We start from the raw sequence: 16,845 nt of genomic DNA, 5'->3' as shown, positions 1-16,845 counted from the left end.
ATCCCTGCTTTATCCCTGCCTGAGACAGATAATATAAACATACTGCCCCATCCCTGCTTTATCCCTGTCTGAGACAGATAATATTAACATACTGCCCCATCCCTGCTTTATCCCTGTCTGAGACAGATAATATTAACATACTGCCCCATCCCTGCTTTATCCCTGTCTGAGACAGATAATATAAACATACTGCCCCATCCCTGCTTTATCCCTGTCTGAGACAGATAATATTAACATACTGCCCCATCCCTGCTTTATCCCTGTCTGAGACAGATAATATTAACATACTGCCCCATCCCTGCTTTATCCCTGTCTGAGACAGATAATATTAACATACTGCCCCATCCCTGCTTTATCCCTGTCTGAGACAGATAATATTAACATACTGCCCCATCCCTGCTTTATCCCTGTCTGAGACAGATAATATTAACATACTGCCCCATCCCTGCTTTATCCCTGTCTGAGACAGATAATATAAACATACTGCCCCATCCCTGCTTTATCCCTGCCTGAGACAGATAATATTAACATACTGCCCCATCCCTGCTTTATCCCTGTCTGAGACAGATAATAGTAACATACTGCCCCATCCCTGCTTTATCCCTGTCTGAGACAGATAATATTAACATACTGCCCCATCCCTGCTTTATCCCTGTCTGAGACAGATAATATTAACATACTGCCCCATCCCTGCTTTATCCCTGTCTGAGACAGATAATAGTAACATACTGCCCCATCCCTGCTTTATCCCTGCCTGAGACAGATAATATAAACATACTGCCCCATCCCTGCTTTATCCCTGTCTGAGACAGATAATATTAACATACTGCCCCATCCCTGCTTTATCCCTGCCATATAGACAGATAATATAAACATACTGCCCCATCCCCGCTTTATCCCTGTCTGAGACAGATAATATTAACATACTGCCCCATCCCTGCTTTATCCCTGTCTGAGACAGGAAATATTAACATACTGTCCCATCCCTGCTTTATCCCTGTCTGAGACAGATAATATTAACATACTGCCCCATCCCTGCTTTATCCCTGCCATATAGACAGATAATATTAACATACTGCCCCATCCCTGCTTTATCCCTGCCTGAGACAGATAATATTAACATACTGCCCCATCCCTGCTTTATCCCTGTCTGAGACAGATAATATAAACATACTGCCCCATCCCTGCTTTATCCCTGTCTGAGACAGATAATATTAACATACTGCCCAATCCCTGCTTTATCCCTGTCTGAGACAGATAATATTAACATACTGCCCCATCCCTGCTTTATCCCTGCCTGAGACAGATAATATTAACATACTGCCCCATCCCTGCTTTATCCCTGTCTGAGACAGATAATATTAACATACTGCCCCATCCCTGCTTTATCCCTGCCTGAGACAGATAATATTAACATACTGCCCCATCCCTGCTTTATCCCTGCCATATAGACAGATAATATAAACATACTGCCCCATCCCTGCTTTATCCCTGTCTGAGACAGATAATATTAACATACTGCCCCATCCCTGCTTTATCCCTGTCTGAGACAGATAATATTAACATACTGCCCCATCCCTGCTTTATCCCTGCCTGAGACAGATAATATTAACATACTGCCCCATCCCTGCTTTATCCCTGCCATATAGACAGATAATATAAACATACTGCCCCATCCCTGCTTTATCCCTGTCTGAGACAGATAATATTAACATACTGCCCCATCCCTGCTTTATCCCTGCCTAAGACAGATAATATTAACATACTGCCCCATCCCTGCTTTATCCCTGTCTGAGACAGATAATATTAACATACTGCCCCATCCCTGCTTTATCCCTGTCTGAGACAGATAATATTAACATACTGCCCCATCCCTGCTTTATCCCTGTCTGAGACAGATAATATTAACATACTGCCCCATCCCTGCTTTATCCCTGCCTGAGACAGATAATATTAACATACTGCCCCATCCCTGCTTTATCCCTGCCATATAGACAGATAATATAAACATACTGCCCCATCCCTGCTTTATCCCTGTCTGAGACAGATAATATTAACATACTGCCCCATCCCTGCTTTATCCCTGCCTAAGACAGATAATATTAACATACTGCCCCATCCCTGCTTTATCCCTGTCTGAGACAGATAATATTAACATACTGCCCCATCCCTGCTTTATCCCTGCCTGAGACAGATAATATTAACATACTGCCCCATCCCTGCTTTATCCCTGCCTAAGACAGATAATATTAACATACTGCCCCATCCCTGCTTTATCCCTGTCTGAGACAGATAATATTAACATACTGCCCCATCCCTGCTTTATCCCTGTCTGAGACAGATAATATAAACATACTGCCCCATCCCTGCTTTATCCCTGTCTGAGACAGATAATATTAACATACTGCCCCATCCCTGCTTTATCCCTGCCATATAGACAGATAATATAAACATACTGCCCCATCCCCGCTTTATCCCTGTCTGAGACAGATAATATTAACATACTGCCCCATCCCTGCTTTATCCCTGTCTGAGACAGATAATATTAACATACTGCCCCATCCCTGCTTTATCCCTGTCTGAGACAGATAATATTAACATACTGCCCCATCCCTGCTTTATCCCTGTCTGAGACAGATAATATTAACATACTGCCCCATCCCTGCTTTATCCCTGTCTGAGACAGATAATATTAACATACTGCCCCATCCCTGCTTTATCCCTGTCTGAGACAGATAATATTAACATACTGCCCCATCCCTGCTTTATCCCTGCCTAAGACAGATAATATTAACATACTGCCCCATCCCTGCTTTATCCCTGTCTGAGACAGATAATATTAACATACTGCCCCATCCCTGCTTTATCCCTGCCTGAGACAGATAATATTAACATACTGCCCCATCCCTGCTTTATCCCTGTCTGAGACAGATAATATTAACATACTGCCCCATCCCTGCTTTATCCCTGTCTGAGACAGATAATATTAACATACTGCCCCATCCCTGCCTTATCCCTGTCTGAGACAGATAATATAAACATACTGCCCCATCCCTGCTTTATCCCTGCCATATAGACAGATAATATTAACATACTGCCCCATCCCTGCTTTATCCCTGTCTGAGACAGATAATATTAACATACTGCCCCATCCCTGCTTTATCCCTGTCTGAGACAGATAATATTAACATACTGCCCCATCCCTGCTTTATCCCTGTCTGAGACAGATAATATTAACATACTGCCCCATCCCTGCTTTATCCCTGCCATATAGACAGATAATATAAACATACTGCCCCATCCCTGCTTTATCCCTGTCTGAGACAGATAATATAAACATACTGCCCCATCCCTGCTTTATCCCTGTCTGAGACAGATAATATTAACATACTGCCCCATCCCTGCTTTATCCCTGCCTGAGACAGATAATATAAACATACTGCCCCATCCCTGCTTTATCCCTGTCTGAGACAGATAATATTAACATACTGCCCCATCCCTGCTTTATCCCTGCCATATAGACAGATAATATAAACATACTGCCCCATCCCCGCTTTATCCCTGTCTGAGACAGATAATATTAACATACTGCCCCATCCCTGCTTTATCCCTGTCTGAGACAGATAATATTAACATACTGCCCCATCCCTGCTTTATCCCTGTCTGAGACAGATAATATTAACATACTGCCCCATCCCTGCTTTATCCCTGTCTGAGACAGATAATATTAACATACTGCCCCATCCCTGCTTTATCCCTGTCTGAGACAGATAATATTAACATACTGCCCCATCCCTGCTTTATCCCTGTCTGAGACAGATAATATAAACATACTGCCCCATCCCTGCTTTATCCCTGTCTGAGACAGATAATATTAACATACTGCCCCATCCCTGCTTTATCCCTGCCTGAGACAGATAATATTAACATACTGCCCCATCCCTGCTTTATCCCTGTCTGAGACAGATAATATTAACATACTGCCCCATCCCTGCTTTATCCCTGTCTGAGACAGATAATATTAACATACTGCCCCATCCCTGCTTTATCCCTGCCATATAGACAGATAATATAAACATACTGCCCCATCCCTGCTTTATCCCTGTCTGAGACAGATAATATTAACATACTGCCCCATCCCTGCTTTATCCCTGTCTGAGACAGATAATATTAACATACTGCCCCATCCCTGCTTTATCCCTGTCTGAGACAGATAATATTAACATACTGCCCCATCCCTGCTTTATCCCTGTCTGAGACAGATAATATTAACATACTGCCCCATCCCTGCTTTATCCCTGTCTGAGACAGATAATATAAACATACTGCCCCATCCCTGCTTTATCCCTGTCTGAGACAGATAATATTAACATACTGCCCCATCCCTGCTTTATCCCTGCCATATAGACAGATAATATAAACATACTGCCCCATCCCTGCTTTATCCCTGTCTGAGACAGATAATATTAACATACTGCCCCATCCCTGCTTTATCCCTGTCTGAGACAGATAATATTAACATACTGCCCCATCCCTGCTTTATCCCTGTCTGAGACAGATAATATTAACATACTGCCCCATCCCTGCTTTATCCCTGTCTGAGACAGATAATATTAACATACTGCCCCATCCCTGCTTTATCCCTGTCTGAGACAGATAATATTAACATACTGCCCCATCCCTGCTTTATCCCTGTCTGAGACAGATAATATAAACATACTGCCCCATCCCTGCTTTATCCCTGTCTGAGACAGATAATATTAACATACTGCCACATCCCTGCTTTATCCCTGTCTGAGACAGATAATATTAACATACTGCCCCATCCCTGCTTTATCCCTGTCTGAGACAGATAATAACCTCTAGCTACAGACACAAAATGCCTCTATACCTGTGACTATTACAGTGTGTGTTTTTGCACAATGTAAGCATTAACATAAATATTTTGACCTGTTCTGGAGAGGCACAGATGCATCATTACATTCAGATGTAGGAACATGTTTACCATTCATCCCTCTGAATGAGCATGTTGCAGCTGACCACAGCTTGTCTACTCCTGTGTTGCTACTATATACACTGCTCAAAAAAATAAAGGGAACACTTAAACAACACAATGTAACTCCAAGTCAATCACACTTCTGTGAAATCAAACTGTCCACTTAGGAAGCAACACTGATTGACAATACATTTCACATGCTGTTGTGCAAATGGAATAGACAACAGGTGGAAATTATAGGCAATTAGCAAGACACCCTCGATAAAGGAGTGGTTCTCCACAGACCACTTCTCAGTTCCTATGCTTCCTGGCTGATGTTTTGGTCACTTTTGAATGCTGGCGGTGCTTTCACTCTAGTGGTAGCATGAGACGGAGTCTACAACCCACATAAGTGGCTCAGGTAGTGCAGCTCATCCAAGATGGCACATCAATGCGAGCTGTGGCAAGAAGGTTTGCTGTGTCTGTCAGCGTAGTGTCCAGAGCATGGAGGCGCTACCAGGAGACAGGCCAGTACATCAGGAGACGTGGAAGAGGAGGGCAACAACCCAGCAGCAGGACCGCTACCTCCGCCTTTGTGCAGGAGGAGCACTGCCAGAGCCCTGCAAAATGACCCCCAGCAGGCCACAAATGTGCATGTGTCTGCTCAAACGGTCAGAAACAGACTCCATGAGGGTGGTATGAGGGCCCGACATCCACAGGTGGGGGTTGTGCTTACAGCCCAACATCGTGCAGGCATTTGCCAGAGAAGACCAAGATTGGCAAATTCGCCACTGGCGCCCTGTGCTCTTCACAGATGAAAGCAGGTTCACACTGAGCACATGTGACAGACGTGACAGAGTCTGGAGACGCCGTGGAGAACGTTCTGCTGCCTGCAACATCCTCCAGCATGACCGGTTTGGCGGTGGGTCAGTCATGGTGTGGGGGGCCGCACAGCCCTCCATGTGCTCGCCAGAGGTAGCCTGACTGCCATTAGGTACCGAGATGAGATCCTCAGACCCCTTGTGAGACCATATGCTGGTGCGGTTGGCCCTGGGTTCCTCCTAATGCAAGACAATACTAGACCTCATGTGGCTGGAGTGCGTCAGCAGTTCCTGCAAGAGGAAGGCATTGATGCTATGGACCGCCCGTTCCCCAGACCTGAATCCAATTGAGCACATCTGGGACATCATGTCTCGCTCCATCCACCAATGCCACGTTGCACCACAGACTGTCCAGGAGTTGGCGGATGCTTTAGTCCAGGTCTGGGAGGAGATCCCTCAGGAGACCATCCGCCACCTCATCAGGAGCATGCCCAGGCGTTGTAGGGAGGTCATACAGGCACGTGGAGGCCACACACACTACTGAGCCTCATTTTGACTTGTTTTAAGGACATGACATCAAAGTTGGATCAGCCTGTAGTGTGGTTTTCCACTTTAATTTTGAGTGTCTTCAAATCCAGACCTCCATGGGTTGATAAATTTGATTTCCATTGATACTTTTTGTGTGATTTTGTTGTCAGCACATTCAACTATGTAAAGAAAAAAGTATTTAATAAGAATATTTCATTCATTCAGATCTAGGATGTGTTATTTTAGTGTTCCCTTTATTTTTTGAGCAGTGTATGTATATATATGTGTGTGTTGTTAATGTGCACGCATCAGCCTCATCCACTCATGCTCCTAAGGCTGATGAGACGGCGGCTTTTATACCCCGAGGACTATAATGCATGAGTTACTTACTGTGTAGTCATGTGCACTCGTGTGTACGTATGAATATGAACACTAGTGTGCGCATGCGCTCGTGTTGTCCGGGTGCGCTCATGCATGATGCAGATATGTATATGTCTAGTACATCCCAGAGTGTGTATGTGCAGAGTGTGTATAGTGTGTATGTTTGTGTATAGTGTGTATGTGTAGAGCGTGCGTGTGCAGAGTGTGTATGTGCAGAGTGTGTGTGTGCATGTGCAGAGTGTGTATAGTGTGTATGTTTGTGTATAGTGTGTATGTGTAGAGCGTGCGTGTGCAGAGTGTGCGTGTGCAGAGTGTGCGTATGCAGAGTGTGTATGTGCAGAGTGTGTTTGTGCTGAGTTCAGCAGACTAGGTTGGTTGAGTTGTGTTTCTCACCAGCTTCAGGTTTCCTTAGGGTTAGGGTTTATTTAACTAGGCAAGTCAATTAAGAACAAATTCTTATTTACAAACCCGGATGACATTGGGCTCGTTGTGCCCCGCCCTATGGGACTCCCAATCACAGCCGGTTGGATACAGCCTGGATTCGAACCAGGGACTGTAGTGACGCCTCTTGCACTGAAATGCAGTGACTTAGACCGCTGCGTCACTCGGGAGCAGCGTTGACTAGTGATGAGTGTGTTTTACCCTGCTACCCTGAGACTAAAGCCTCTCACCCCTCTGAAGATAACCCTCCCTCCAGCACCTTCTATCCAGCTCTGTACAGGATGAGAAGAGTCCCAGCCCACACCTGCTCTACCGGTCACACACACACACACACACACACACACACACACACACACACACACACACACACACACACACACACACACACACACACACACACACACTCCATCCTCCCCCCTGCCACAGGCATCATCTGTGATTTCAATGGCCCTCATTAGTACCAGGCAGCATTGGATAGAATGCATCTCTCTCAGGGTATCTGGTCATAAATGACACTTAGTGAAACACACATCACATACCACACCCCAACAACACATCTCTCATGGCCAGGGGGACTGAATATGAAACAGAGTCATCATTTGTTTTACAATAAATGTGGCAAAAACAAATGGAGACATTAAATGTATTTCTATAGCTTCCGAAATGTATTTTAGTGGAGGAGTGCCAAGATGGAGGCACAGTGGCTTCAACACAGCACTCCTATCAGTCATCTAGTGTATATATAAATTATTGGTTTCATTGTGGATCTACAGTTTTTCAACTTTTTGAATGTGTGTATTTCAGTGCCAACGCGGTGAGCAGTCGGGACGGCCTGGACACAGAGACGGGCACAGAGTCCCTCCTGAGCCACCGTAGGGAGAGAGAGAGAGAACGTGCCCGGAGGAGAGCACGAGAGACTGAAAGTGAGTAACAATACACACAATTAGGATAACTACCTAAGTACAGTATGTGTGGTACTTTAACGCCAATAACACATCATCACAATATCATTACACATCATTTTAGCAATATACCCTGACAGTGCTGACATTGTTCAGTAACACCCCGAAAGGGTGGACTGTAAATAATGTCAAAACCAAATAAGAGGGTTCACCTTGGTTCAGATCTGCTGTTGACAGGTAAGTGGAACAGTTTGACCAAGATTGCTTTCGGCGCTTTCTCTCTTTCCCAAGAGACCGATCTTGTTTTTTCTTGAGTGCAATTCAGGTTCATGGTCAGAGGCTATTTTCCACCTGATGGTTTAACTTCAGGATCTGTGGGAGGAGTACTTTTCTTCCTATTATGACCATGTATAGCAGCTGGATGGGTGGTGGATGGATGGCCCCCCCAAAAAATAAAAAATAAAACTATAGCTGCCTCTCGGTTATTGTGGAGATTTGAAACCACCGTTGTATGTTTTTACTATTGGGAAACTATTCAAATAAACTCTTCTTTGTTGTTGCATATTTTATCCTTACTGCACGTACACATACAGTATCATGAATAATGGACATGGGAAAATGTCAGGAAACTCATACCAGTCTTGGTTAAGAAGAAATACTTCTGTCTTTATTTGTTGTTACTGTCATGGAAACATTTTGGCACTGAGCTCAGCAAAGAGTTCTAAAAAGGTCACTTGGAGAGGAGGGGGGCTTCCTCTGTCCTCCTACAGGGACCTTCCGCTATCCTCCTTCAAGGACCTTCCTCTGTCCTCCTTCAGGGACCTTCCTCTGGCCTCCTTCAGGGACCTTCCTATATCCTCCTTCAGGGACCTTCCTATATCCTCCTTCAGGGACCTTCCTCTGTCCTCCTTCAGGGACCTTCCTCTATCCTCCTTCAGGGACCTTCCTCTGTCCTCCTTCAGGGACCTTCCTCTGTCCTCCTTCAGGGACCTTCCTCTATCCTCCTTCAGGGACCTTCCTCTGTCCTCCTTCAGGGACCTTCCTCTGTCCTCCTTCAGGGACCTTCCTCTATCCTCCTTCAGGGACCTTCCTCTGTCCTCCTTCAGGGACCTTTCTCTGTCCTCCTTCAGGGACCTTCCTCTCGTCCCACCATTCTGTTGTCTAGAGAGTAAATAAGCACATTACATGTCACCTCTCTTTCTACACTGAATGTGTGCGGTGTAGTGCTTTGAGAAATATATTTTAAGATGGAACTTTGGACAATATCATTATTAGCAATTCTGATTCTTCCAATAATAGAAGTCACTCCTACTCATTTCCACCTTTACTCCTGTTTATACACTTCTCCTGGATCCGGTTCAACAGTGTGATGATGTTGGTGTCTATATTTACCATTCAACAACTACTGTAATGTGTCAGCCTACAGTCCCTGCTGTCTGATCCTCTGTTTCTCCTCTATCCATGCCCACAGCAGATAGAGCCAGAGACAGTCCTTTATCTCTTTATCTCATCACTCCATCTCTTCCTCCCCTGTTCTGCTGTTCACAGCAAGCCTGGCTGTGTGGATCCTGCAGCTCCAGGCTCATTAACCAAACACTCATTCATTTCTGTGGCTTAATTAGGATGAGCAAGATAAAGCATCAGGCTGGTTGGTACTGTAGAGACGAGAGAGCTGCAAAGTCTATGTGTAATACAGGGGCATGTGTGTACATGTGTGTACCTGCTGTCCTACTGGGAAACAAACTACAGAGCTGGAATCATGTAACCTATCTCTTCTCCTCTCACTACAACCTTTGTCTTTCTAGCCATGCTGTTAAGTTCTGATTTGAGAAAGTGAAAATAGGGCTGTGTGTCATGTCCCTGTGGCCCTCTCTAGAAATAGCAGCCAGTAACAGCCCCTCTGTTGAAGGAGTAATAATCTCTCTCTCCCTCCCTCCCTCCCTCCCTCCCTCCGTCCCTCCCTCCCTCCCTCCCTCCCTCCCTCCCTCTCTCCCTCCCTCCCTCCCTCCCTCCCTCTTCCACCCCTCCTTCCATCTGGTTTCATTGCCTGCCGGCCTGCTAGTTAGTTAGTGCTAATTAAATGAGAGTGTCAGGGAACAGGGCATGTCCCTCATGGTGAACACACTGCTTCATGGCTCATAAAACTCTGCCCTACACTGCTCAATATAATCAAATTCAGGCTTTATTTGTTTAGAGCGCTACAATGCCAATTGTGGTCATTCAATCTGTGTCCTTGACTTAAAGGCCCATGCCCATCCAGCGACATGTAAAGTTATCCTGCCTGGCACTGGAGCAGTAGTATAGCAGGAATCCCCCTCTTTCTTTAAGTGCCACTGTGTCTGTGTGAATGCAGCCTGCTTTACAATGAACTGAGCAGGGTGAATCAGTGTTTTAACAGAGGTAAACGTATCTCTTGTTCTCTCGTTTCTGGCTGGAGGTATGTGAGAATGAATGGATGAATAATGCAGTGTTTGACAGGGTGAGGAGAGTGGACAGCTGGAGACTGAGCCCACAGGACACTGTGGAGGTATGGGAGAATGAATGGATGAATAATGCAGTGTTTGACAGGGTGAGGAGAGTGGACAGCTGGAGACTGAGCCATCAGGACACTGTGGAGGTATGGGAGAATGAATGGATGAATAATGCAGTGTTTGACAGAGTGAGGAGAGTGGACAGCTGGAGACTGAGCCCACAGGACACTGTGGAGGTATGGGAGAATGAATGGATGAATAATGCAGTGTTTGACAGGGTGAGGAGAGTGGACAGCTGGAGACTGAGCCCACAGGACACTGTGGAGGTATGGGAGAGGATCTGTTTCAGGGCCACAAGCCTTTTAGCTGTGCTACCTGCTCTGGGAGATGAGGGGGGTAGTAGGTGAACTGAGACCCCTGTCTGTCTGTCTGGCTCTATCACGCGGTGGCTTTGGCAGGACTGTTATGACACCTACAATAGGTGTATTGACTCCAGAGTGGTTTTATGAATCACTGTATAATAGCCTAATCAAAATGTAGGCAGCAATAATCCAGAATATTTCTATTCAGTTAAACTGTATAGAGGTGAGCATTCCTTGATGTTTAAGATGCTTGGAACCTAGTGTTTAGCAACATTTTTTACTTTAAACATTTGCTATTTTGTGAAGTGTATTGTGATGAAGGCAGAGCATGAGCTTCGTGCTTCTGAGAGGCTTTGGCACTGTTAATCACCTGATGGCACCATCACCTGATGGCACCATCACTTGTGGCGGTTAGAGATATGCTCGTGCATCATATAAAATCCCATCAAATGCTGGGCAATCTCTCCGCGCTTTGGAATGCAGTTCTCTGATAGGTCAGAGAGAGATTATCAGACATTCAGTCGTGTGCCATGGGATGGGAGTGCGGGGTAGTATTTTCGCGCTACCAATTTGTTCAGTTTCTCAGTGCGTGGCACGAGACCACTGGCTCTCTGATCTGACTCTCCCGCGGTTGAGGTAAGATAATACAATTTGCTAATGGAACTGCTGTATAGGGTAGTTTGTAGTCCACTGGCTGTTAAATGGTAGATACGTGTGATGGAAATAAATGATTTAGGTCCTTTATTTTAGGTTAATGCAGGTTATTGTCTAACCTTTGCAGCAGTAAATTCAAAGGCAATCTGTAGCCTACCGACTATTATGTGATCAATCATTTTCACAATTTTAGATTTTGCAATACTAGTACAGAAATCCATTCTAGTAATGGCTGAACGAGGAAGTAACTAATATTACCATCATCCAGACGCTGACATTTTTTATTATAGATATCTTTTGTGCTTATGCCAGTATTTATTTTCCGATTGTGTAGACTACATTCTATTGAAGAGTTTGACTGTTTTGTGAATGGAGTAGCCTAAGTGAATGTTTTTTAGGCAGTCTAATAGATAGCGATCATAATGGTTTATCATATCCTACATAATCACCCACCTTATCATACCGTAATACCTTCATTTTAGCAGATAACGTATGACATTCCAACCCCTCTTTATGGCTCTAAAATCATGACATGAAAAAATCCTGATCCAATCTGAGTAATGGAGGATAGAAGGCAGCTTTGGCACTGAAGGCTTATAGTTCACAGCACAGTGTCCCAAAATAGAATAGGTTTGATTTATTGTTTTTGTATTGTTTGGTCAATGAGTATAGTAGTAGATGACATGTCAATGAATCGGGTGTATGCCAACCACAGTGCCCATGACTGTAAGAGTCACTCCAGTGTTAATCTGCTAAATTGTAATTATTTGCCTACCTCCTCATGCCTTTTGCACACAATGTATATAGACTCCCCTTTTTTTCTACTGTGTTATTGACTCGTTTATTGTTTACTCCATGTGTAACTCTGTGTTGTCTGTTCACACTGCTGTGCTTTATCTTGGCCAGGTCGCAGTTGTAAAGGAGAACTTGTTCTCAACTAGCCTACCTGGTTAAATAAAGGTGTTCTCAACTAGCCTACCTGGTTAAATAAAGGTGTTCTCAACTAGCCTACCTGGTTAAATAAAGGTGTTCTCAACTAGCCTACCTGGTTAAATAAAGGTGTTCTCAACTAGCCTACCTGGTTAAATAAAGGTGTTCTCAACTAGCCTACCTGGTTAAATAAAGGTGTTCTCAACTAGCCTACCTGGTTAAATAAAGGTGTTCTCAACTAGCCTACCTGGTTAAATAAAGGTGTTCTCAACTAGCCTACCTGGTTAAATAAAGGTGTTCTCAACTAGCCTACCTGGTTAAATAAAGGTGTTCTCAACTAGCCTACCTGGTTAAATAAAGGTGAAATAAAATAAATAAAATAAAAAAAGAGTCAGACATTTGTAGAATTGAATAAGTCAGGATCCCTCGATGTGAGACACCTGCCATTGACTGTGATGAGCAAAAAGGAGAACATATTATGTTGAGTGATTGTGTTACCTCTCTTCGTTTCACAGTATCTTTCTCCAAATTCACTTTTTTTTTGTTGGTCTTTTTCCACTGCCTTCATTGTAGATAAGGATTGGAGTCTGCCTGCCAGCAGCCTGTCATTGGGCAGAGAACCTGGTCCTTCTCACAGGGGTTGAGAGACAGACAGGAGCTGGGAGAGAGGGGACAGAGCACTACACAGACACCAGACAGTCTCAGTTTTGCACCTGAGACATACAGCTCTGCTGTTTATTTGTGTGTGTATGTGGTGCGTGTATGTGGTGCGTGTGAGTGTATGTGTGTGTGTGTGTGTGTATGTGCGTGCACACACTTTGGGCTGAGTCAGTAATGGGCACCACCACATTATTGGAATGTTTTGGTCGCTCGCAGAGAACGCAGGGTCAGCCACGCCCTTGCCGTTTTGCCAGAGCCTTCCAGCCAATCCGCTGTCACCCTGCTGAGACAGGACCCCTCCCCTGCCACTGTATGTATTGGGGGTAGATGTGGGAGAGAGGTGTTGGGAATTGGGGACACTGATGTTATTGTTTTGGTAGAACAGAGGTAGCTCTTATTTTACACTGCCAACTGATAATACATTAACTAAAGTCTATGGTATCATATTTGATGATACACTGCATAACGATGTTATTCACAAGTCCACTGAAACCTTTGTTTACCATACCATCACATACAGTAAGGTACGATGCCATGTTTACCATACCATCACATACAGTAAGGTACGATGCCATGTTTACCATACCATCACATACAGTAAGGTACGATGCCATGTTTACCATACCATCACATACAGTAAGGTACGATGCCATGTTTACCATACCATCACATACAGTAAGGTACGATGCCATGTTTGCCATACCATCACATACAGTAAGGTACGATGCCATGTTTACCATACATCACATACAGTAAGGTACGATGCCATGTTTGCCATACCATCACATACAGTAAGGTACGATGCCATGTTTACCATACCATCACATACAGTAAGGTACGATGCCATGTTTACCATACCATCACATACAGTAAGGTACGATGCCATGTTTACCATACCATCACATACAGTAAGGTACGATGCCATGTTTGCCATACCATCACATACAGTAAGGTACGATGCCATGTTTACCATACCATCACATACAGTAAGGTACGATGCCATGTTTACCATACCATCACATACAGTAAGGTACGATGCCATGTTTACCATACCATCACATACAGTAAGGTACGATGCCATGTTTGCCATACCATCACATACAGTAAGGTACGATGCCATGTTTACCATACCATCACATACAGTAAGGTACGATACCATGTTTACCATACCATCACATACAGTAAGGTACGATGCCATGTTTACCATACCATCACATACAGTAAGGTACGATGCCATGTTTACCATACCATCACATACAGTAAGGTACGATGCCATGTTTACCATACCATCACATACAGTAAGGTACGATACCATGTTTACCATACCATCACATACAGTAAGGTACGATGCCATGTTTACCATACCATCACATACAGTAAGGTACGATGCCATGTTTACCATACCATCACATACAGTAAGGTACGATGCCATGTTTGCCATACCATCACATACAGTAAGGTACGATGCCATGTTTACCATACCATCACATACAGTAAGGTACGATACCATGTTTACCATACCATCACATACAGTAAGGTACGATGCCATGTTTGCCATACCATCACATACAGTAAGGTACGATGCCATGTTTGCCACTGGGCTTCCTTCTGTAATAGTGAATCACTAGTAAATGCTTCCATGGCCCAGTTGGTCTCTGATATCAGCTCATTCAGCTCTGAGTTGTCTTTCACTGTGTCATTATGTAAAGTATGCCATTCAGCTGACTCTTTTATCCAAAGCGTTTAACAGTCTTGCGAGCGTACATTTTTTACGTATTGGTTGTCCTGGGATTAGAACCCACTATCATGGTGTTGCAAGAGCCATGCTCTTCTAACTTGAGCTACAGAAGACCACTGTGGAGTGACACATGCGTCCAAGATGTTCATGTGACCTTCTATCCAAGTGTTAACATTAGTTCTGTTGATATCTGACTGTTGATATCTGACCTGTTGTTTTGTCCCTCGTATCAACAGTCCCTCGAATCAACGGCCACTCTAAGTCGGAGCGCACAGCAAGGGACTCCGCCATGGGCTATGACAGTGCCTCAGTAATGAGCAGTGAGCTAGAGTCCAGCTCCTTCGTCGACAGTGAGGAAGATGAGGACGCTAGCAGGTAGATGCTCCCTCTTTCTCTCGCTCTCTTTATGTCATCTTCCTCTCTTTTCATCGGTGGTTCTTTACTAAATAAAATCACCATATCCCCTCTGCCCTCTTCCCCTTTCCTGCTCCAGGGGTGCTGCCCTGCGGCTGACCCTGTGCTGCTCACAACCTGCAGTGTATGTTGTGTGGTGGGGCTGGGTACTGTTATGTACAGAGAAAGATAGTTGCACACTCTATATATGCTCTCAGATATTGAATGTTTATTAAACACCCGTGTTTAGCACACAGTGTCTTCTTCAGGGTTTCCCTTGTTTCTGTATCATGGACCAATGTATATTGTATTGAGATGAATTGTGTCTCAGACTCAGCAGCTCCACGGAACAGAGCTCGTCCTCTCAGCTGATGCGCAGACATAAACGCCGCAGACGGAGGCACAAAGTGGCCAAAATAGACAGGGTGAGTTCCCCTCACAGGTTTTCCTACATCCCATGTGCCTGTGAAAAAGAAATAACCACAATGGTTATGTGAATATCTTTGTGACTGTTTTATCTGCCTCCCTCCTTTCCAGTCTTCGTCTTTCAGCAGCATCACCGATTCCACAATGAGTCTAAACATCATCACTGTCACACTCAACATGGGTACGGCTTTCCCCTTTTAATGTATCTCTTTTCTCTCTGACTCTTTTTTTCTACTAAATATCATCAGAGTTCATAGTGTTTGATACAAATATCATCAGAGTTCATAGTGTTTGATACAGATATCATCAGAGTTCATTTTGTTTAATACAAATATCAGAGTTCATAGTGTTTGATACAGATATCATCATAGTTAATTTTGTTTGATACAAATATCATCAGGGTTCATATGTTTGATACAAATATCATCAGAGTTCATAGTGTTTGATACAAATATCAGCAGATTTCATATGTTTGATACAGATATCATCAGAGTTCATATGTTTGATACAGATATCATCAGAGTTCATAGTGTTTGATACAGATATCATCAGAGTTCATAGTGTTTGATACAGATATCATCAGAGTTCATATGTTTGATACAAATATCATCAGGGTCCATAGTGTTTAATACAGATGTCATCATAGTTAATTTTGTTTGATACAGATATCATCAGAGTTCATTTTGTTTAATACAAATATCAGAGTTCATAATGTTTGATACAGATATCATCAGAGTTCATATGTTTGATACAGATGTCATCAGAGTTATAGTGTTTGATACAGATATCATCAGGGTCCATAGTGTTTGATACAGATATCATCAGAGTTCATATGTTTGATACAGATATCATCAGAGTTCATATGTTTGATACAGATATCATCAGAGTGCATAGTGTTTGATACAGATATCATCAGAGTTCATATGTTTGATACAGATATCATCAGAGTGCATAGTGTTTGATACAGATATCATCAGAGTTCATATGTTTGATACAGATATCATCAGAGTTCATATGTTTGATACAGATATCATCAGAGTTCATATGTTTGATACAGATATCATCAGAGTGCATAGTGTTTGATACAGATATCATCAGAGTGCATAGTGTTTGATACAGATATCATCAGAGTTCATATGTTTGATACAAATATCATCAGATTT

General features: G+C 43.7%; 1 protein-coding gene across 15 annotated transcripts in view; it reads left to right on the top strand.

The window, feature by feature from the left end:
* The window catches only part of LOC110532465 (segment polarity protein dishevelled homolog DVL-1), a 47,311-nt gene that overhangs the window by 11,728 nt on the left and 18,738 nt on the right, over positions 1-16,845 (top strand). For 8 of the 15 annotated variants that reach the window (XR_016483363.1, XM_090184917.1, XM_090184923.1 and 5 more), the window contains exons 4-8: positions 7,951-8,069; positions 15,100-15,238; positions 15,357-15,401; positions 15,588-15,681; positions 15,794-15,863. Coding sequence is in view for 13 of the 15 variants with exons in the window: in XM_090184917.1 (XP_090041043.1) it covers positions 7,951-8,069; positions 15,100-15,238; positions 15,357-15,401; positions 15,588-15,681; positions 15,794-15,863 (467 nt within the window). In the remaining 2 variants the exon portion in view is untranslated. The remainder of the gene's footprint in view (positions 1-7,950; positions 8,070-15,099; positions 15,239-15,356; positions 15,402-15,587; positions 15,682-15,793; positions 15,864-16,845) is intronic. The other 7 variants (XR_016483364.1, XM_090184919.1, XM_090184927.1 and 4 more) reach the window with 1 other exon arrangement.

Source organism: Oncorhynchus mykiss, chromosome 9, assembly GCF_057628025.1.
Source record: "Oncorhynchus mykiss isolate SJ-2025 chromosome 9, ASM5762802v1, whole genome shotgun sequence".
NCBI lineage: Eukaryota > Metazoa > Chordata > Actinopteri > Salmoniformes > Salmonidae > Oncorhynchus > Oncorhynchus mykiss.
The sequence above is the reverse complement of the archived record's forward strand: the minus strand, read 5'-3'. Positions and strand labels throughout refer to the sequence as shown.